Below are 22,426 nucleotides of genomic sequence, written 5' to 3' on the forward strand. Positions count from 1 at the left end.
TCTGATTATTGAATTAGAGTTGAAAGCACAGCTCACAGCAACATAAATACATAAAATGCTGAATTTATTAGCAGTGATCTGCTTTCAGTAGCCAAACTGACTGAAGTATAAGGTTTTGAAGTCTTATTTTACATTTCAAAGTGATTCCTTTTGAATATAAAATAGTCTGTGCATACATTCAGCCTCTGTGGTCGCTCCATGGCCCCAGGCTATCAGGCAGCTGACTCGGGGACACTGCAGGTGACAGAGCCGCCCAGGGGGCAGGCAAAGAGGAGTCAAATTCAATCCCTCGTGTCCTGCTGATATTGTATTTTGATCTGCAATGTCTTTTGGTTCAGAGTTATTGCCTAAATCTTAGGACTTTTATACATAATATATACATAATTGACACTTCCTTTGCTGATCTTCTCTGGTTTCTTTTTTGGAACTCACACTGTGCATGTGATATTCAGCTCTCTGACCCAAAACCCACAACTCTGCTTGGTCAATTTTGGTTATTAGAGGTGTGTTAGTTTGTGTCCAGTGTGTTTAGGAAGGCTTGTTGACAGAAACTAAATGTGCTATGTGAGTATGTTTGTAAATGGTAAATGGTCTGTATTTATATAGTGCTTTTTCTTGTCTTGATGGCCACTCAAAGCTGATTTTACATTCACACCCATTCACTCACACATTCGCCTATGTGCAGCACATTTTCTATCGCACATCTTTCATATACCTTCACACACAATGTGGGGTAAAGTGTCTTGCCCAAGGACAGGGCCCGGGAATGTAACCCAAGTCGCTCTACCACTACCATCATGCATTTGTATTTTATGTAAGGGCCTTGCTTTATGCCAGCCATTTTACGCCACCATATTTTTACAGCAGTCTGATTGGACATCCAGGGTGTTGCTTTCCATGTAATTAAACTTACTGCACAATCTGTAGTCTCACCATTAGATGTCACAAATTCTTACACATTGAACCTGTGAAGAAAGGTCTCATGCATACATGCTTTTGATGATATCCTCCTAAAATCAAAGAGAAATTTGTTTGCTATTAGCCTTTTTAGAAATGGACACTTTGTTAATGTCAGGGTGTATGTCAGCACCATCTTAAAGCTTGAATTCTGGTTAATTATCAAACCTGGCCTTAGTTGCAGATATGAAACAACTGATTTCCATCTACCTTGACTACAGAAGATATATGGCCTTGTCACAGATACTGTATGGTCCTTCCTCTCTGTCTGCTCCACTCTACTTTCTGCTTCTCATTGCCTTCATCTTGTTCCACAGGGAGGCCTTAAATGTTTGAAGCTTTTCCTTTTTTTCCTCTTGGCCCTCTTTCTGTCCGTGCCAAGGTCCCTGGATCTGGAGTTTTTAATTACTCTCTTCTGGCTTTTTGCATAACCAATGAAAGATTGAAGGGCACTTCCTTTGGAAAAGCACTTTTAGAATAGAAGGTGTCTCCATCACCTTCAGAGAGGAATACTAATACACAAACTGTGACTTTTTGTGCTTTTATGTTTGTGTGTGGTTTGTGTGTATGGGTGACAGTGTGGGTGCAATCACGTACACATATGTGTTTATTTGTGATCTTGGCCACAGACAAAGTGTCTGGTCGCTGTATTGCGTGTGAATCAAGGTTAGGGATGAAAAGCTTCATTAATTTGCGTGTGCAGTGCGGTGGGGATGGGCTGGAGGAAAACGAATGGTAGAAATTAATTTAAATGATTTTATTCTGCCCATATGTGTGTTTTATTTTATTTAATTATTTTTACTCTTCTTTAGTGTGGTGTCAAATATGTGCATCTAAAAGTTCTGCTAAGCTGAAGGCCAAAGTGTGTATCAAAAACTGAGTTTTTCTTCTTCTTTTTTAATAAACTGAGGGCTGAAGTATACGTACAGTTTGGAGTGGTGTCCACTGAGAACAGCACCTTTACTTGGTAGGTGTGGCGTGCACAGCGAGATACATAGTGTGGCGTTGTATCGTGTGCAGCAACAATGGATAACAACAACGAGTGACAACTTTGAACACGCTGCAACAGACAACAATGGAGAACATCCAGCAGCTTCTTTATTTTTCCTGCTCGGATTGTTGCCCTTAGTCCAAATCAGCAGACTGTCATGGGTGGAGCTAGACCAGTTTTCTGATTGGACTGCACCACCCATGACAGTCTGCTGATTGGAGCAGCTCCACCCTGACCATATTGTTCCATTTTACTCTGGTGCCAAAAAAAATGTAACAGTGGGGGTTGGTTATTTTGGCACTATTCCTAATGGAAACCCGAAAAAAAAAAAAGATATCATGAAGAAAAGGTCGTACTCGAACAGTCTGCACATGCTCTTTCTTATTATTCACCCTCAAAGTATGACATCCTTTTAGGCAACAAAAAGTTAAGTGGAAAATTGTGAAAGCCATGGCTCACATTAATTGAAAGTAAAAAAAACCAAACTATTCACCTAGAAGGGAATATGATAATTAATATGATTACATTTAACAATGTAGATGTGTTGATGGAACACGATTAGTTCAGCATGTTTCCATGTCTTCTCAGTTTTAATTGGTGTTAAAGGACAGATTGTTATGTAGTCCATCAAGATCATAAGATGCTCATCATGTTTCTTGCTTTCTTGTGGGCACCCACCCTAATTACATTCACGGACGTGTCATCATTTTCCCCCCCACATTGCTCCCTTCTCTCACTTTTAAGTTGCCTCTTTTGTGCACCTTCAGTGAAGTGTTATTATTTCCCATGGCTAAATACTGTTGAGTCGTACATACGACCGTGAGTTATAAGATATTAATATGCACAGCAGAATGCGACAGGGGTGTAGTAGGGTTTTTTTTCCCCTTCTGTCAGCACTGCACAGGTAACACTAGCGCAGGGTGCCTTAATGGGTTTGAATTCGTTTCCCCCAATACAGGAGGAACTCTTCAAAGGCAGGGACGAGAACCTGACCGGGAGGATTTGAAAGGGATGAGTTTCTAATCTAGTTAAACTTAGCTTGCTCTGTATATTTTCCCACTGGCTCTTTGCTGATTCTTTCTTTAACACCCATCCTACCTTGTTTTTCTTTCCTCTTCTAGCAGTATATCTATCTCATGAGCTGCTCTGCTTTAAAAAAAATAAAAAATAAAATAAATGATGACTTAATGTTTGTGCGAGAACAGCAGCGTAAACTATCTTAGGACTTGCATTTGCTTGTTTAGGGATTATATTTCCTTAAACCTGTCATCTTCGTGCTCACCAGAGTGTAAGCCCACCACCCCCTCCCGACAACCCCCAATACCCAGTAACCCCCACCGCCTCCACCACTGCTCCATATTAAATTATAGGATGTATTCAATATGTTGCAGCGTCTTTGCATATTACATTTGCTTTGTGGTGTATGTCATCATTTCAGGTCCTGCCTCTGCATGCCTTCAGGGCATTCTTCCACCGCATTAACTCCATGTGACAGCACCTGAAATATGCATATGTTTCTTGGGTTTTGCCATCTTCCTTGTGAGGGTTATTTGGAATGCCAGCGATGGCAGGCCGGAATACTTCAGACCTTTTTTTCTCTGAATATATTAATGAGGTGGAAGAATACAGGACTAAGCACTTTGTCGGTTTGCTCAGCTAAGGACATGTGGGAAATAATGGACAGGAGGAAATGATGAAATATTGAAAACAGTATGTGATAACTACACTATTAATACACCACAATGTTACCTAAGGTCACAAGTTGTGCGTAAAGGAATTATGATCAATAAATGATCAAAAATCTCAATCCATGATGGATCCGTGGAGAATGGAGACTGTGGGTGAGCATGAACGGATAGATGAATGATGGTGGCTCATGGCTATTACTCAAGAAGTTTTAGAGGCCTTGTTTTATTTTTGGTGGGGTAAGTGGCTTTCACAGTTTCCACCATTACCGTACCTATAATAACTTTGTGCCCCTGGTGCCCTTGCAGTAAAATGATGATAAACGACAGGAAGGGGAAATAAACCAGGACTATTTGTGTGTGTATGTGTGTGTTCTCTGCCAGAGACAATATATGTAATATGAAAGTTACGCACATTGCATAACATACATTTACTTTACTAAACTTACGTCATACCAAATTAATACACACGGATCAAAATATCGTTCCTTTTTTATTTAATCTTAAAAGAATAAGAAAAAAAAATACACAAACACAAGTGAAGGGACTTAATTCTATCGGCACGAGTCGGTGTGATGCACAGTGTTGGTACTGGATGAAATCATGGAGAAAGAAAAAAGTGAAATTTGAGATGATATCTGAAAAATATCACTTAAATGCTTCACTGAGCACATGTGCCACTGCTGCCATGTAACCAGAGCATGAGTGAGGGCTACATGGGTAGATACTTTTTACTAAAAGAAGAAAAAAGCAAAACAGCCCACAGTGCTATTTGTTTGTGAACATTTTTCAATTAAAGCTGCAGGACTTTAACTAAGTCATGTTGTGGGAAATCTGTTTTCTTTTTCCATTTATTGGAGTATAATGTTTTTTTCTTTATGTAACTGAAGATTCATTTTCAGAAAGGGCCGGATGCAGCTGGCTATGACTAGGTGGTTAATACATCAGCACAGTTTATTTTCTTTTTTATTGGTAGATACACAAGATTGTGATATTGGTAGCAGACACAAACAAGTGGTATCTGGCCTACTTAATTCAGTCTAACAAATGTGTCTTATCCACCCGTTCTGTAAGTCAAACGCACAGCCTTACACTGAGCTTTAGCTTTTGGATATAAAGGGAGAAGAACAACGTATCACAGACAAATGAATAAAAATGAGTCTTGTCTCCGAGGACCGTGTTTGTGCCGCAATAAATATTCACAGCAGGGAGTAGGCTGGTGCAACTTTCGATGTGCTTTGTAATTGGAAGTGTCAATTTAGCATACAGGTTTCCCCATGGGTTGACTCATGTCAGTCGCCCAATCCACTCGGCTGTGAAAAAGCTGTTGTGGCAGATATGGATTAGTGTCAGACTGTCGCAGTGCAGGTATTACATGTCTCCGGTGGCACTGCCAACGCTGCCCCATGACTGCTAATAACCTCTGCCTCTCTCTCGAGTTGTCCTTATGGTGCCTGGCGAATGTTTGGCGGAGGCTTGGGGATGCCAAACGGATGTTTTGTAGGGCTGCCAATCTTAATGCCCAGGCTTCCTTCATAGATCATAGGTTATGAGAGTGGAGGGGTGTGTTTAGTGGAGGAGGAATGAAGAAGAGTGAAAAGAGATGGAGAGAGGTTGTCAAAACATCTCCTCGTTCCCTCCTCAGCCGCTTCCTCACCCTCTATTCGTCTGCCGCGCCCCTTCCTGCCAAAAGCCAGAAGGAGATCAAAGGAGGGCAACATGAAAAGCATCCCTGAGATTCTGTTTTTCTGTGCCCCGTCTCCCTGCTCTCTCCGTTACAGATATGGAAATGCTGAATTCCAAATACAGCCTGTACCTTGGCTGCAAAGAATAGCCTGCCTCATCTGACTTTCTCTCTCTATTTCCCTTCTACTTCTTCTCCTCCGCCTCATCTCACCCCTTCATCATCGTGTCCCTCCTTCCTCTGCTCATGCCTCTCTCCAGCAGCCCTCAGGCTTCCAGGTAGATAGGAGTTGATTGGCAGCTGCTGTGACAGTCAGTGGAACTGGTTGAGAGTGGATGAGTGTCAGCCTTGCTCCAGGGGCTTAAGGCAGCAGCAGTGCTGTAGCTCCCTGCTGGAGAGAGAGAGAGGTCCATGAAATAAGACTCAGTCAGTTCTTCTCTTCTCCTCGCTTCTCTCAACTGAAGCAGGGAGGAGCTAAATAGGTTTTTCAAATTGCTACAGAGTTTATCCCGAGACTGGAAACTGGAACATTTCTTTAAGTTCCTCTCATGTGCCTTTTCTCTCTCATTCCTCTTTCCCTACCTTTAGTTGTGATGCATCTATATTCTTTATTGTAGTTTGTACCTTATCTTGTTATTTTTACATTGCCTCTCCGCCTCCCACCCGCTTTGCCTTCTCAATTTGAGCTGTCACGCTCCTTGAAAATTAGGCATGCTGTTGCCGTCTGTGCAAAAAAAACAAAAAAAAAACAACTTTTTCTCCCCTTTGAAAAAAGTCTGAATACAACTTGACGTTTGCTGCAGAGCATCCGCGAGGGCAAAGTGGGAGATTTTAAAAAACAAAACAAAACAAAACAAAACTGAAATTGTCTCAGTTCTAAGTGGCTGTGACCAATTCCCATATGGAGGTGGGGGGGAAAGTGTTTGTTTGATGGCTTTTGTTGCATTGCCTCTTGAGCTCTGTCCTGTCAACAGCAAGAATTGCATCAGTTTTCCCTCTGGCCAAGTGTGTCCACTGCTCCACAGCACAGACAGACAGAGAGCAGGATTTAAAAAAGGGAAGAGAGTCAGAGAGAAGCTACAAAAATGAGACCCATTTACATACTGTTTTTATGTTTGGTCATAACCCAGATATCTGGCTATAAGCATCTGCCATAATTCACTTAGTGTTTTAACTGGATATGGTAGATAAAAAGAAAAAAACAGACACAACGGAACGAAACAGAAACATTTTTTTTTTCTTGTATGACTTCAAATTACCCTTTATGTTATGTTTTAAGCCATTTTTTAAATTATATATTTTCAATTAAGCTTATCGGTAGCCAATGACACAAATTCACCATTTTGCCGATCACCCGCTTTATCTGTTTGACTTCATAAATTAGATAATGAACAGGTATTTTGATGTCTCAGCACTATGAGCTTACAAGAAAGGTCCTCCGATTTATGAATAGTGGCAACCTTTCAAGGCTCTTTGGGTTTCAGGAATGAACAAGCACTTTCAAGCGCCTGTAAATATTGAATGCAGGCCCACAGAGAGCTCTGGAGACTCCGGTGAATGGGTGCATGACATAGCAAAGTGGACATAATTAGAGGGATTTTGGAAAGTATTTGAAAATGAATCACACTTTGCTGGGACACCAATATCCGCATTCGCCACTTCTCTAAATGGGCAGTTGGCAGTGCAAAGCCTGTCAGGTTGCTAAATACACCCCGCAACATATGAATGGGAGTCCTGATTACTTTGTTGCTAATTTTTTATTGCTCACACACACACACACACTCAGACATTTTAGATCATTCTCGACACAGACCTCATCTCTCCTGACACTTGGCTCGAAAAGATTCCTGAACCAGACTGATCATTTACACATTTACCTAAATAAATAAATAAATACATAAATAATTGTACCTCCTCAAACTGCCTAACTGTGTTATATTGAGGTCTCCTTACTTTGTAACACCCACTATCTCCTTTTTGATTGCTTTTCTGGTACACTGAGCAAATTTTTCATAAACCCTTATAATCGGAGGAAAGCATTTTGAAGATCAGAACGACATTTTGATACGAGGAGGCGTCTTAAGTGAAAAAAAAAAATCTTTGCTTTAATGGCATAAAGCCAATGTGTGTGTGTGTGTGTGTGTGAGAGAGATGTCACTGAGTATTACAGCAACAGTAAACTACATAGGAGCACTCACAAAAAGGCATAAATTCAGATGCAGATACACAAACACATGCATGCATTGACACCGTCCCTTGCATATAACCTAAAAGGAAGAAGAAGAAAAAAATAACAGGGGCTTCTGCACTTGTTTATATGTAGATTTCCTTGTGATGAAAAACAGCAAATACACGGGGAAACAGTCGCATTATTTTTAGCCCCAGACAAACACGATGCTGGATGCACAAACGCTGTTCGCTCCCATTGGCAAGTAATGCTTTCTCTGTTCATCACTCTTTCCACACCCATGGTCTTCCAATAAATAGATTTGCATGTCGAGCAAAGATGTAAAAACGAACTCATCGCAGGTCTTTAATATACATACTATTCTTACGTTCTGTAAAGCATAAGGCTGCTGCTGTACAATTGCTCCGTTTGGAAAGAATACAATGTTAATCTTCTCGTGAGAGGTTTAGTTGTGCCGGCAATGACGACCACTCTTTCTCTCTCTATCTTGGTGTGTGTGTGTGTGTGTGTGTGTGTGTGTGTGTGTGTGTGTGTGTGTGTGTGTGTCTCAGGGGTCAGGGGCCTAAGGTAAAGCCTTGACCCATATGTAGTTAATATGATCTAAATCACTTTACCCCAGTGAAAGAAGAAACAAAGTATAGTGTTTCTTCTACATCATAATCCAGACCACTGTATCGCTCTCCTTCTTGTGAAGTGGGTTAGTTGGCGGTGTTCACGAGCAGTGTGTGTTAGACTGATAATTATGGGATGCTGCGGGGAGTTCTCTCTTCTATCTGGCAACGTATCACCTTTGTGGAAAGGAAGCAGCTGCTCGCTGTGGGAGCCAAACCTGGCAACCCGGAACATCCTGTGCTACTCCACTGCAGACTTAAATCAAGATTTTGTGATTTGGACTGATGAATTTTTTTTTTTGTGCAAATGATTGCACATTCCTTGGTTATGAAATGAAGTTCAGCATATGCTGTACCTGCGAAAACATTCCTGTGATGTTTCTTTATCTCTTTATCTCTTCTTTATCTCATTCATTTATACTCTTGTGATTCCCTCTCACTCTAGCTCATAGCTGTGTATGAAGAACAGGATCCTCACAATGGAGGTGACGGTACCAGCGCCAGCTCTACAGGAACACAGAGTCCCGAACCCTTCGTCGGTGACATGAGTTCAGGGTCTGGCTTCCAGCCCTACCAGGCCAGCAGTGAGATTGAAGTCACTCCATCTGCCTTGCGATCCAGTAAGTCCAATGTCAAATGTATTCACTGCATTATTTCACTGCTAATATCTCACAGTTATACCACATAGCACATGCTGATGATTTAGTATAAGACATACAGTTTCTGTGGGTCTAGTTTTACATCTTCTGTCAAGAACAGGGCACTTTGTGTTGATCTCTGAACGTCTCATTTGTTCATCTGACTATTTTTTGATTGACGCACTGCGAGGCCAACCATAGGAAATTGATTGCAGCCGACTACTGTAGCCCAGTGAAACTCTCCAGCAAGCAGTTAGCTTTGAAATCAGCCAAACTAATGAAATTTGGATAAAAATCCTCTGGCTAGATTTTGTGTAATTGAAAACCCTTGCTCTTAGTGGCAATGAGATGATAATGTGTGCAGCCTGATAAGTGTATGAAGCTGCAGAATCAGAGGAACATAGTGAAAATTGTAAGGCAAGACAGAAACGCTGCTTATGAAATGTGTTTTGCTAAAGACAAAGTGTCAATTTTTCAGAACTTCAGCTCTGGACAATGGTCTTCATCCCTCAGTTGTGAGAGTTAGTAACAGAGAGCAAATACAAATAGCTGATTTCAGGTATAGTCACTAAATCCAAGTGTCCTGGTGCATTTCTAAGGCACCATTTCTGTTATGTTCTATACATTGTGTTTGATCATTTGACAATATAGCACCTGCTTTATAGTCAACAATTACATGGGAATCTCCCTTTTTTTTGTGGAATCACTCAGTATTAAAATTTACAATGTACTTATTGAGCTGTTAGAGGCACAGTATGACTGAAAAGAAATTAAATAACTGAGAAAATAAACACTAAAACAACAAAAACACTTTTCAAATAATGAAGTTTTGTTTCATTAGCATGTATTAGCACAATAGTAAATATTTAAAAGTGTGACATTTGAACGTGACATTTTAAAGCTAAGAATTACTTCAAGTCAAGCATAACCTCTCGATCCACACACTGAGCAAATACTAAGGAACCAAAGAAGCTAAATCCCAGACATTATTTGCTCAAGCCTCCGTGTTTTGAATCTTTCAGACAGTCAGAATTTTGGATAAAAGACAGAGGGAGTAAAGGTTATGGAAACATGAGTTTGTGGGGCTTTTGTTAATGAGCTTTGGCTCTAGTGTTAGTGGACACTGTGAACACCAGTTGAAAAATACCGACATGCAACAAAGTTAACTTTTTCTACTCGACAACTAACTGGCAAACGCCTGTTTTACTTGACATGCTTCAGGGGTGCATAGTGTGGAGCTGAGCGTCCGTCAGGATTGTGCAGCGTGTCCAGGGAATGGTAGTGCGTTGACTTAGACAGACAGGTGGAAACTGAGACAATGGAAGCAACTGAGACACAGTTGGATACTCAGTCATGCATGAACATGAGCACACATGCCAGACTCAGTTGGACACAGTCACACATGACACAGACAACCAAAAGTCAGTGACTCAGATGTTGCTCATGCCCAGCCACATGCCATGAAGTGGAAACCGTGATCTGGTGCAGGGCTGTCTTAACTTAGACACCTAAGTCAGACTAAACCAGACCATACGCAAGCCTAGATCCTAGCTCCTCTCCGCCGGCACAAACTCTGTTTATGTATAGTTTGTTTGAAACTATATCTGACCTGCACTGTCAACTCGCTTCAAACAATGATGACTTGATCTCTGAGATATGAAAGTATTTTGGTGTCTTTTATCCCCCAAATATCCCAGTTTCTCCAGTCCTGATTTATATCTCCTAAGGCTATTGATATGTGGTGGAAGGATTACTCAAAAACTGCATCCTTCCACTGAAAAAGTTTTTGCATCATACCTTCTATTTGATTAATGGGGGAAACAGTTGGGGTTGGGGATATGAATAATGTCATCATCCATCGCCTACTGATCCCCTCTGCTCCCTTTCATTAGTGCATGATTAACATATGCAAACAGGATAAATTGGTCCCTCAGTATGGCTGAGGTTTTTTTTGTTGTTTTTTAATCATATTGCTGTTTTATCAACATATAAACAGCATTTTGGGAACCCCGCGTCAGTCCCTGGTCGCAGAGTGGGGACATGTCAAAATGCCACCCTTGTGTTTTCGTTTATACATGTGATTATGCTACTTTTGGAAAACGATGATGTCATAATCCCACCATCCCATCTCTTGCACTTACATTGCCTGGGCTTATCTTTGTCATATTTTCTCTCCTTGTAATTAGACATTGTTTGCTCTGTTCGCTTTATAATAACTTATGTGCATGCTCAATGTCTTCTTCTCTGGTTTAGATGTATTTCTGCAGCAGCACTACGGAGCCACGTACATGAATATTTATCTGAAAATGTTCTGTTGCCCAAAATAATAGTAGGATAAAGGCTACAAGCACATTGTCAAAAATGGGGCAGCATAACCACAACTCTGCTCTGTCTAATTGAATAATCACCAATCGTGATCACCTAATCACCTAATTTTCTCAGGCACTTGTGTTCACTTCCTGTCTTGCTATCTTGCACTGGGTGCATGTTTGAATGTTGGGTTCACCTTATTAAGAGCAACTAGGTTGTGCTAAGTGAAAGTGGGCAAAATAACAGCAAGTCCATTCCGTAGCAAAAGCACAACACTATTTTAGGGGAATTGCTCCAACTGCTGTTTGTCTTGCCCATGCAATATGACCTCCAACAGTAGCTCTTATTAATTAGTAATGAATTATTTTTTGCTCATGTTGCCTGTCATGCCACGTGATGCAAATGTATAAAAAAAGCTTTGTCTTACCTTCCCACACAGACACACTCTTCTAAACCTATTCCCTGCATGGCCTAAACTGTACATCTTGCATTCAAGAAATGTAACGCTGCCATGGTGACAGATATATCGTAGCAGTTTCTTGTCTGCAATAACAGTGAAGAAAACAGATAAGAAAGAGAGACTGTGTTGGACCTGATTATGGCTGTCAGACAGATAAGGGCAAATGACTGTTCTGTTCTGTGTTGGTTTACATTAAGTGCAGTATTACTGTCAAGATTGCATTGTTTACAGTGTATATTTGTTCCTTTGAGATTATGTATAATGCAAACTGACTTTTACCCATTTTAAAGTTTCTGTTCCAACTCCAAAAGTAAGATACAAGTTTTATAGGTGTATCGAATGATACTTTTAAGAGATGGAAAGGCAGACAGACATGCAGGCAGACAGACTGACTGCCTGGCATCGCATGTAAACAGACAGGAATGATGATGGTCCATCCGGAGATGCAGATGACCAAATTACTGGCAGCAATATTGGATATCAGACATCAAAGTGTAGCAACGGCGCCCTTGGCAGCTGTGCTCTAAGGCAGAGAATTATGGCTATTTAAAATCATCATCTTTTCGAGGCATATTGATTGTTTTTTTTTCCCTCCTCCTACAGCTCCCAAAGTCCCAAACTCTCACTCCCATTTTTGTCAGTCCTCCATCCTTCCCTTTCCTCTGCCTTGGGACGTCATTTTAGATTCCCATGCTAACATGTGCCATGCAGGTCAAACTGCTAATAATTGGATTGGAGATGAGATGTAAATTACAATAATGAATGTAATTTTCCCGCAATTACACGGATGCCCAGAGCAGCCGCTGCCTCCACTTACCGTTAAATTCTAGTCTTTGAGAAGTAAAATGTCTGAAACTTTAAATTAAAGCTGTTTCTTAATGGCGCTTTGAAATTGAATGGTTTGTTCTATGTTGGCTTAAGTCTAAGAGTTTTTTAGGCGTCCTTTGTTTTTAAAGAGGAGTTTACTTGCTTGATTTCTTGAAAGTTATTCAGGAATGAACATGAGGTTCTGCATGACAACCCTTTTAAATACTTCAGAGAGTATTATACTTGTTACAATTACGGTTTAAGATCAGTGTTTACTGCCTTAATTGAAGTGGTTAGAGTGAACACCTGTGCCCACTTTCATATCGCTCATGCTGTCAACAGAAGAGATCCTACACTGTAGTGTGTTTACTGTCCAAAGGATCTCCTTTACATCCTGCATGTATACAAGTATGCAACACTCCACAGATCACTAAAACAATTTTGTGCATGGCCTCTTTCACTGTAGTGCCATCCTTGACCTTCAGAGAAGACTACTTTTTGTGATTGTTCCTTGACTGTGAGGATTTTTACTACTAGGTTTTTATTGAGGCTTAATTACAGCTGCTCAGGGTACTCTATCAGGAAATAAAAGGAGAAGCTAAAGTGCCATCGACAAAGGTCAAAGCTGTACTGAGTTGTTGGGGAACATCCTCAGAACATGAACAAAATATCTCAGTGATTGCAGCGATTGACCCCTCGCTTACGTAGAGATCAAACTAAAATTGCCCACAGATAACATGTCATTTTTCCTTTAGTAATGTGACCACCTTTTAAATTTTCAACACCAGAAAATACAAGGTTGCCTTCTATCTCCTATAAGAAAACCAGTGTGTGGATGATTTCTTCCGTTCCTCCACTGACCTGCGCTTGTGGTCGTTGATTCTTCGCTCTCTTGGTCCTTGAAGCCTGCAGTGACCGGGTTGCTGGGAGACCATTAGAGAGATTGCCTGTGGGAGAGAAAGTGTGGACACCTTGGAAGAGGAGGGCCTTCATCTAATCAATTTGGCTTAGTGGTCTGCCACTGAGCTGGCTCCCTGCTGCCGCCAAGGCCATATAAAAGTCACTACAGCAGAGGAAATGCACACTGACACTGCCAACGCACAACGTCCACATTGTTCACAGATAGCAACATTTAAGGAAAAAGCTGCTTGACTAAGACATTATTTTTCATAGGCCCTTTTTCTTGCATTGTAAACTCCATCTCAGATTGATTTTAAGTCTTAAAAACTGGACGACTGCTCCATTATGGGCTTGGGTGACTTCCAAAAAAAACTCTGATTGCCCATTCTAGATAAAGTGGCAGGTTTAGGTTTGGAACTACGTGCTGCTTGGTCTGATAGCAGACACCAATACTTATCTCTTTCACCTGCCCTCTCTCTGTCTAACTGTCTCTGGTCCAAGACTACCTCTTTAATCTCTCACTTCACTGGTGAGCAGGTGATGCAGTACTACCTAAGGTTTAAATTTAACAGTAGCGAAGTTCACCTGCTGTTTCTGATATATTATAAAATCGTTTATGCTGATGAATTTGCGTTTTTTAAGGTGATTTTAGAAGATCATTATCTTCCCCAAAATGTTTCTCTAATACTCAATAACTAAGCAGTGCACACATTGTGGAATACGACAGTTTTGTGGTAATCTTGTTAAACACAACACCGTGAACCTATTTGTTCCCATGGGGACTGGTTTTAATCCAGTTTTGGGTCCATGCACTTCAGGCAAAGACTTACAAAAAAGTGCCATATAGCAACAGATATTGCAGTGAAGTACAACCCCACACACACACACACACCCTCACCTGCCTAAATCTTCTTTCTACCAAAACAAAACTGCAGAGTAGAATTAATGGAAGAAACACCCTCCATTTCTTGCCGAGTCTTATCAGTATAGAGGCAATTGAATTACAAAGAAACATTGCACAATTTTTCAGCTGCCGTGCTTAAGTTTTCTCTTTTGTGTCTTTTTCTTCCTCTTTTATTTTGGGCTTCATTTACTCTAGGACGTGGGGACAATGATTCTCTCTTCTCCTTCTCCGCAGCGCTATCGTAACCCTCTCCATTGTCAGGAGCCACTTGTCACGATAGGCTTATCTAACCCTGAGCAAGAACTGAATATTTATGTAGCTGTGATTTAACAAACATTTTAAAAGGCCACAGTTATATATTATACTGTGTGTATTATAACTTTTACAGTGGTTTATTCTCTGCTGCTAAAAGTAGCTGAAAAACACCATTGCTTTATGGTGCTTTATATATATATATGTATATATATATATATATATATATATATATATATATATATATATATATATATATATATATATATATATACATATATATATATATATATATATATATATATATATATATATATATATATATATATATATATATATGTATATATAGAAAAGAGCTGCTGGATGTCCTCCATTTTTGTCTGTTGTGTCGTATTCAATTGTTGTCACACTACGTATCTCACTGATGTGGCGGCCCGCCCACCAAATAAAGGTACTGTTCTCAGCCAAAACTCAATCCTGACCCAGGGCTTTCACCATTCCAAACCAGACCATAATGTACCATGATGGAAACACAGCTTTTGATTTTTCAAGATGCAGCTCTTACCATCAGGGTCCTGTAGTGTCTTGCTTCACCATCGGGTGGTGGTACAAGTCTGAACGCCGGGAATTGGACGCATTCCTACCAAAGAAGAAGAGAATGATGCTACAGCTCGCGGACATATAACCAGGGCTTCATTGATCCAATTGCTGGTTCTTCATACATCTATGCTACTCGTATTCACCAACAAACCACAGCCACTCCAACTGTATCTAACACATCTCAATTTCTAAGGAGGTAAGTACACACTCAGCAGTGAGGAAGTCAAGGTAGCAAGCTCATCATTAGCAAGCTGAAAGCACTTTAAAACCCACAGGTCCCTGTGAGAGTCGGAACTGCCTTCCTCTGCCTGACTTAGCAGAGAGGCTATTAGTTATGTCAACTTTTAATCATACTTGCACTTGTAGAGAGGGAAGGAGAGACAGAGAGAGACACAGTGGCCAGGATGGGTGTTTAAACTGCTGAGGAGTGGGCGTTTATTTCAGGCGCTGGGAATATTAGTCATAAAAACACTCATACTGTCATAATATCATACTGGGCTTATTATAGCTAATTATTGCAACCACTGGCACTGTTAAATGGTGAAGACAGTGTTTTGGTAATGAAGTGTGAAGTGCTTGGAGTGGTCAAAGTCTCCACTCAGCACTATTGGGAATGTGCTAAGCTTACTATTCCTATTATTACGTGTGCCAGGATCCCAATAAAGCGCTAGCTAGACAACTTAATCATGTGGAGTCTGTGCGGGTGCACGTGTGCGTGTGCGTGTGCGTGTGTGTGTATGTGTGTGTTTGAGTTTGTTGACTGCTTTATTACTTCCTGAGTGGAACTGAGAGCAGTTTTGCAGGTCACTTGTGTCTCACTTAAAGCAACACAGGAGCACCGAGGTCTTGATTGAGAAATACAATCATTTACACGCTCTGACATCCACACATAAATCAAAATGTGATCTTTTTTCTTAACCCCACGATGAGGAGCATGGGAAGCCAGCCAAAGTTTGTTTACACAGACTCTGGTGTCATCTTAGTTCCACAGACGGTCAGCAGAAGGACATGTGCCAAAATTATGTGTCTGCCTGTCACAATCTAAAATATGGCACCTTTATCCACTGACTACACACTTGACTCTCAATTTTTATCCACAATTTAAACACTATTAAATTTATGTTATATGGCATTGCTTTAAGTGAAACCCCAGGAATGACACTTTCTATATACAGGAAGTGTTAGTGGGAAATGTGATTGGAGAGGTGATGTGTCGTTGACCTTTCTTTGTCTTGTATTTCAAAAAAGAGCCAAAGAAATAATCTTGGTTTTGAGCGCTAAACCAAATATAATCTTTCCAAATTGCAAATAGAGCCTTCAGATAAAATAAAAACAAGGTAATGATAATTTAATTTCCTAAATCAGATCCAGTCTGTTTGCCTCTTGAATGATTAATTAACCAAGCAATTTACTCTCTTCCTGTCTGAAATGCCAAGAGTAGTAAAGGAGTTGCTCATTTGCTGCAGGTCTCTCCAGGGTAAATTAAACATAAAGAGAATCATTTAACTTGCAGTTATTATTCTGTCTTACATTGTTATTACTTTATAGCTCATACGTAAGCTTTTTGGTCTCATCTCAAAGAGATCTGTCAAATAAAATACACTTCAGTCCACAAATATTTCAGTTTAATTTTTAAGTTTAATAGTTACACTAAATTTGCCTCTTATTTTTCTCCTTTGTGTGTCTCTCATTAGTATTTTTTACAAAAAAGAACTCTGTGGTTCATTTACATTGTGTATGACTTGTTAAAAGAGGGTCACAATTTGCCAAGGGCAGTGCCCCGCGATTTGGCACAATAAATCCTCAAAAGATTAAATGGTGTTTAGCATCTCTTTGTCTCTGGGCTTTTCCTCTCTGTGGACCTGCAGCCCCTCAGCTCCTCCACCCACATCATTAGTCCCTTTGTAAAAAGCCCTGCCCCCCCCCCGTCCCCCCACCCCTTTTACTCAATCTGTTTCATTGTCTTCTACAGGGGAGGTCAACCTGTGAAGTTTGTCTGCCATAGCAGCACATGTGAGGGAAGCATATGAGGCATGTGCAGTCACTTCCCAGATGCCCCATGTATGTTACACTTCTAATTCAGTCAGACAAACAATTATCCATAGTGCACACATCTTGGAGGAGCCACATTGTCCTTTATTGTTCTAATATGTGGAGTATTGGCACTAACCTATATATGGGGCATTGGCACACATGGGAGAAGAAGGCAGGTTACAGCTGAGGCGGTCATTGATGAAATATTGCATATAAATTCAAAATGATAGTATGTAGTATCTTTAAATTAGTTGCCACATTATGCACCAATTTGTTCTTCTCACGGTAGATATTGTAATGTTGGTCATGTTTGTTTGTGCCATCTTTAAAGATTGGGTCCTCATAAAGAAAGGTTGGGAAACACTAAACTATTGCAAGCTTTGTGTTTCAGAAATACATAAAAGCACATGCTGCAAAAAGGGTTCTTCATAAAAAAGTAGTGTGTCTGCTATCCATCTTTGATATGACACTTCCCAAAATAAGTGAAGAGAACCTATTAACAATATGGGATATGCTTCAAGAATCTCATTAAAACGAGTTGATTTACTCTGGAAACACATGAAGTGACAAAATACAAACAGGATTTTTGTACGATACTCAAACACAGAGGGATTCTCACCAATAACCCATTCCCACTGGTAAAAAATAAACACGTTTTGGGTTTTTAAACAGTGGTAATGGGTTTAATAGGCATTCACTACTGGCAATGCACATGGGTTTTAATTGGCTTTTTGGCTGTGATCTGAATCTATGGAAGCATCAAATTTGGGTGAACATACTAAATACTTTTTTTGTTAGCTCTTTCTTTCTGTTAGAATGCTCCGACACACATAGCCCTCAGAATGTCCTTATTGAAACGTCCTTCATCGTCATCTTGATGATTGATTTAAAAAATCAGGTAAAAATGGTAAAATATGTAAAATGATATAACCATCATAACATTATCAGTTAAGGGTATGGACTTATTTTGTTTTGTTTCTGTTTTCCATTGTTTTCCATGCAAATTCACACACAGGTGATGTAGAAAAAAAAAATGGCAATAGTGTTTCAGCATCTTCACCAAGGTTTAAAACTTCCAGATATACAGAGTGACCCATATTGCATTTAAAACCCATGAGTTTCGGGAGTAAGGCGATACAATAAATGTGTCTGAACGTTTCATGAATAACGATGTTGTCTTGCTCATGAGGAATATTTCCCCTTGGCCACAGCTACAGTGAGTGTGTCATTCCTTTTCTGCCCCCTCCTGTTTTTCATCACATCCTCAAAGATACAATCCACCCCAAAGTGCTGTGGAAATCTACCACATTATCATCTTCCCACAAACATGATTATTTTCAAAGTACTTACTTTTGGCTCGCAGTCGCAGCTTTGATGAAAGGAAAACATTTCCACATACACACCCCCCCCCCATGGAAAGGTTTTTGCAGCTATTTGAACATTACGGGCAAATTCATTTGACAATGTGCTGTGACTGTCCAGAAGGCTTCATTTGGCATCCTTAGCATATATGTTTGGACATTATCAGAAGTATCCTCTTACCCTTTGGCATTGATTTGATCTGTTCATTTATTATTGATATGTGGTTAGATGCCTTCATGTTCCCTTAAGGAATCGCTGAGTGAAAACATGACTCTGGTAAATATGCTGTGTGGGAAGTCCCTCTTGCATTTTTGCTTATCAAATTTGGATTTTTGCTTTGCATTACAGCGTCATTTCACAGTAATGATACTTTACTGACACCCATAGGGAAAGTCTCTTGCCGGTTTGGTCTATCATGTCTTATTTTTGCAGAGCAGATGCATGTGGGATTGAATTCCTGCCCACTTCCTAACGCCTGCAGGCCTCACTTGTCTTTGTCATGTGGAACGTTGTAAAGTGGCTGGAATCAATCCCACAAATAGGGAACTTAAAGCATCTCCGGTATACATTTCAGACATGAAAATAGGGTTTGGGACACAGCTCAGTGGTTGAATATCTGACTGCAGATTAAATTATCTGCATTTCAAATTATACCATGATGCTTCAAATAGATACTAAGTTGAAGCTGTTCCGTGACATCTCGCTGAGTAGTCCATGCTTTACAAATCTCTTGCATTTAAGATACAGTGTGTGAACTGTATGTTGATATGTTACAGAAAAATATCCGTCACTTCACCTTTCCCTTACAAGTGTGTTGGATTATGTTAATGTCGCCTTCAGGTAGCAACAGAACTCAAAAGATGATTGGTTTGTCCATTGTGAGCTATTGTAAAAACATGGTGGTCCAAATGTTTTTATATTAATATTAAAGGCTCATTTGGGGGCCATGAAAAACGAGAATTGAACACATAAAAATAATTTCAACCGCATTTTACACACATTTAACTCCCCTAAAACCTAGCCTAGATTTTTTTTGTTCTTTGAACCTCAATCCTGTAATCTCCTCCGATTCATCCAGAAATGTAAGAAACCTCAGTGTCTTCTTCTTTTTCAGTGTTTTGTGTTTCCAGTTAGTGTTTTCTTTGCAGCAACATTTGAAATAGTGTTTTGGTTAGTTTGTTGCATTGTATTGTATGTACTGAGATTTACATTTTACAGATTTTACATTTTTTACAAACTTTTAGTTTAGACTTATCACACCCTCAGGAGTGCAATCTAAGTGTGTCAAAAAAAAAGTCAAACTAAAACTTCCATCTTAGCATAGCAGCAAATATTAGCATACTGTTGTAAAAATTGGATTGGATGGTGTCCAGACATCATGCTTTTCAGCCCATCACCAGAGCTTCAGTACTTGAGGTGCAGTTGCAATTTATGAAAGGTTGCTTGCATGTTTCATCACTCTCCACACCGCACTTTTAGGTCAAGTTGTGACATTACTTTGAGCGACTGACCCTCTGGAACTTTTGAATTTGAAGTTTGACTTGCTCCATCTACAAATACAAGGAACTCTGTTATCTTAAGCATTGTAGGCATTGAAATAACATCACCCCTCTGTTCTTGTTTACAAGGTAATCCCTTTTTGTGCCATAGCATCCACCTTAATTTGTGTGAAATCTAATCTGTGGTGTATGTTGGCACCATGGAGTCACTGCTGTAAGGATGTATTGATGTTTAAGTGCAACACATAGCACTTTTGACCTTTCAGTCTCACCGTGACTCTCATATAATTACCATCCAGTCACCACTTCCTCCCACCACTGGTGTTATTTTGTTAGATTTTGTCATTATCAGTAAAATCAATGAAACTAAAGAAGCCTTGCTGGTCCCTCTGCCACTCTGTTTTGCAATTACACAGTTTTGTTAGTCCTCGTGGGGAAAACACCTACAAAAAGTCCTCATGCAGTTTTATAATACTTTGTGACCAATTAGGACGACGCAAAACAGAGAATGGTTGTTATATATAACTTTTTTGAAACATTCAAGGTTTTTCCCATAGTTTTTTTAGCAGGGTTGAATATGTGAGCTCTTTGCCTTCTGCTCTGTTTTATGAAAAGAGCATCTCTTTGATATTGGACTTTTTGCATGTAAGTTACTCTGCGTGCATCTCAGCAGAAATACATTTCTGTGCGAGCTATTTTAGCTGATTATCATATATACTCAGAGGCAGATCCCAGCGGGCAGCTTTTAACCAGAAATGTCTCAGTTCATTCAACAACACATTTAAGCTTGGCCTCACACCATTGCCCATATCACTCCTCCGGCAGCACTCCTCTCATCTCACACACCAAATACATTTCTGTTTTACCCCAATAAATCATCAGAGGATCCAGAAAAAGTTGGGGAGTCTGGAGCAATTTTTGGCATTTGTCATCTTTTCTAAAACGAGCAGCTGGCGTGAGGATGTTGTTTTGTTCAGAGTTTTTCTTACAGCTGAAATGTTTGTGATATGGATTTTGTATACGTTCCGTCTGGCAACTGCAAATGTTATGAGCTTCACGCTGTAGTCTGAAACGGGACTTCATTCTCGACTGTGACAATTAAATCTGTTGAAGTGTAAAGTTGTTAGGAGAAATAAAACACGATTGCTTTGTTATATAAAGTTGGAAGACACAGTTAGGCACAGTGGAAATGTGATGTAAATATAATGTTTATGAGTCTTATAGCTGTTGTGATGGTGTCTCAAAATGACTTATTTAATATTTAATATTTGCATGGTATACAGCCAAACCTATAATGCATGTATCCAAACATTGTGCTCCACTGACAGTTTTTGATGATCAATACCATAAAATGCTTTATTCATGCTTAAAATTAAGATTTGTTAGTCCTACATGCCTGTAGGATAGTTTTTTTACTTGATCTCACCACTAAAACAATTAACATGTTACATTTCCTATAATCATGTCATTTTGTCCTATAATATTCTTTCCTTCATTCTGTCATTTGTGTTCTAAAAAAATAGCTTTCCTATTACAATGCAGTGATTACAATGAACATTTAAGGCACTGGAAATTACTTATTGAATTGTTTGATCGCAAATGAAAGAAAATCTAAATGAGCTGTTGTTAAACTTGGAGCATTGACAACCAAGTGATTACCAGTTGGGGTTGCTTTTGCTTGTTTTTCATAGTCAGAGCTTGACCCACACTGTAGTTACACAGTGAATGTTGCTTTACCTTTACTCACATGTTGTCATTTAGTAACTTACAACACTGTGTGATGACTTACACATCGGGGCATCATCAGCATTTAGATGAGTTCCTTATGAATCTCATTTTCACTGTGCAATTTTGCCTGCCACTGGGCACAAAAACACCAAATGGCTCAAACGCAGTATTCCTTTTTGACTCCAGAATGAGACATGAGGATAACACTTCTTTTTTTTCCTTAATAGATATCAGTAGCTCTCCATGGGCAGAGGAAAAGTGGCTCATGATGATAGAACAACAATCCAATATCAGTGCAATCTCCACCTTGCAACATTTTGTAGCTACTAATTTGTTTTCATGTTATTTTCAGAAAATGAATTACTTATTTTACTGTCAAATTCAAAATGCATTTACACTTAAATGGGAAACTTCAGCACATAGGAAGCCATATTAATGAAATAGCTTGAGCTGATCTTTTAAACACAAGGAGGCAAATGTTTTTACCCCCCTGGCACACCTTACTCAGACGTACGTAATCTCTTAGGTGAAATTGGAAGAATTCTTTATTTAACTCAGCAGTAACAGCTTTCTGATGTTTTCTCAAATTTCAAATGTGTTAGAGCGACTAAACTGAATCGTGAAACACAACAAGCTTTTTGTTAGCGTTGGCCTTGGCCTCTGGCTCCTACAACTCCTGGCTCATGATATTTTCAGAGCAGTGTTTTTAATCATGACCGGCGTGGCCACATATCAGGCTGAGTGAGATTTATGACCCCCTGTTTTTCTGCACTAGTGGACAGAGTATAAGAAACACACAGAATAGTGTTTATGGGG

At 39.8% G+C, this 22,426-nt stretch overlaps 1 protein-coding gene across 2 annotated transcripts in view; it reads left to right on the forward strand.

The window, feature by feature from the left end:
* pard3aa (par-3 family cell polarity regulator alpha, a) overlaps positions 1 to 22,426 on the forward strand; it is a 314,117-nt gene that overhangs the window by 91,488 nt on the left and 200,203 nt on the right. For both annotated transcript variants that reach the window (XM_044031983.1, XM_044031991.1), the window contains exon 3: positions 8,562 to 8,736. In XM_044031983.1, coding sequence (XP_043887918.1) covers positions 8,562 to 8,736 — 175 coding nt within the window. The remainder of the gene's footprint in view (positions 1 to 8,561; positions 8,737 to 22,426) is intronic.

Source organism: Solea senegalensis, linkage group LG1 (assembly GCF_019176455.1).
Source record: "Solea senegalensis isolate Sse05_10M linkage group LG1, IFAPA_SoseM_1, whole genome shotgun sequence".
In the NCBI taxonomy this organism is placed as follows: domain Eukaryota; kingdom Metazoa; phylum Chordata; class Actinopteri; order Pleuronectiformes; family Soleidae; genus Solea; species Solea senegalensis.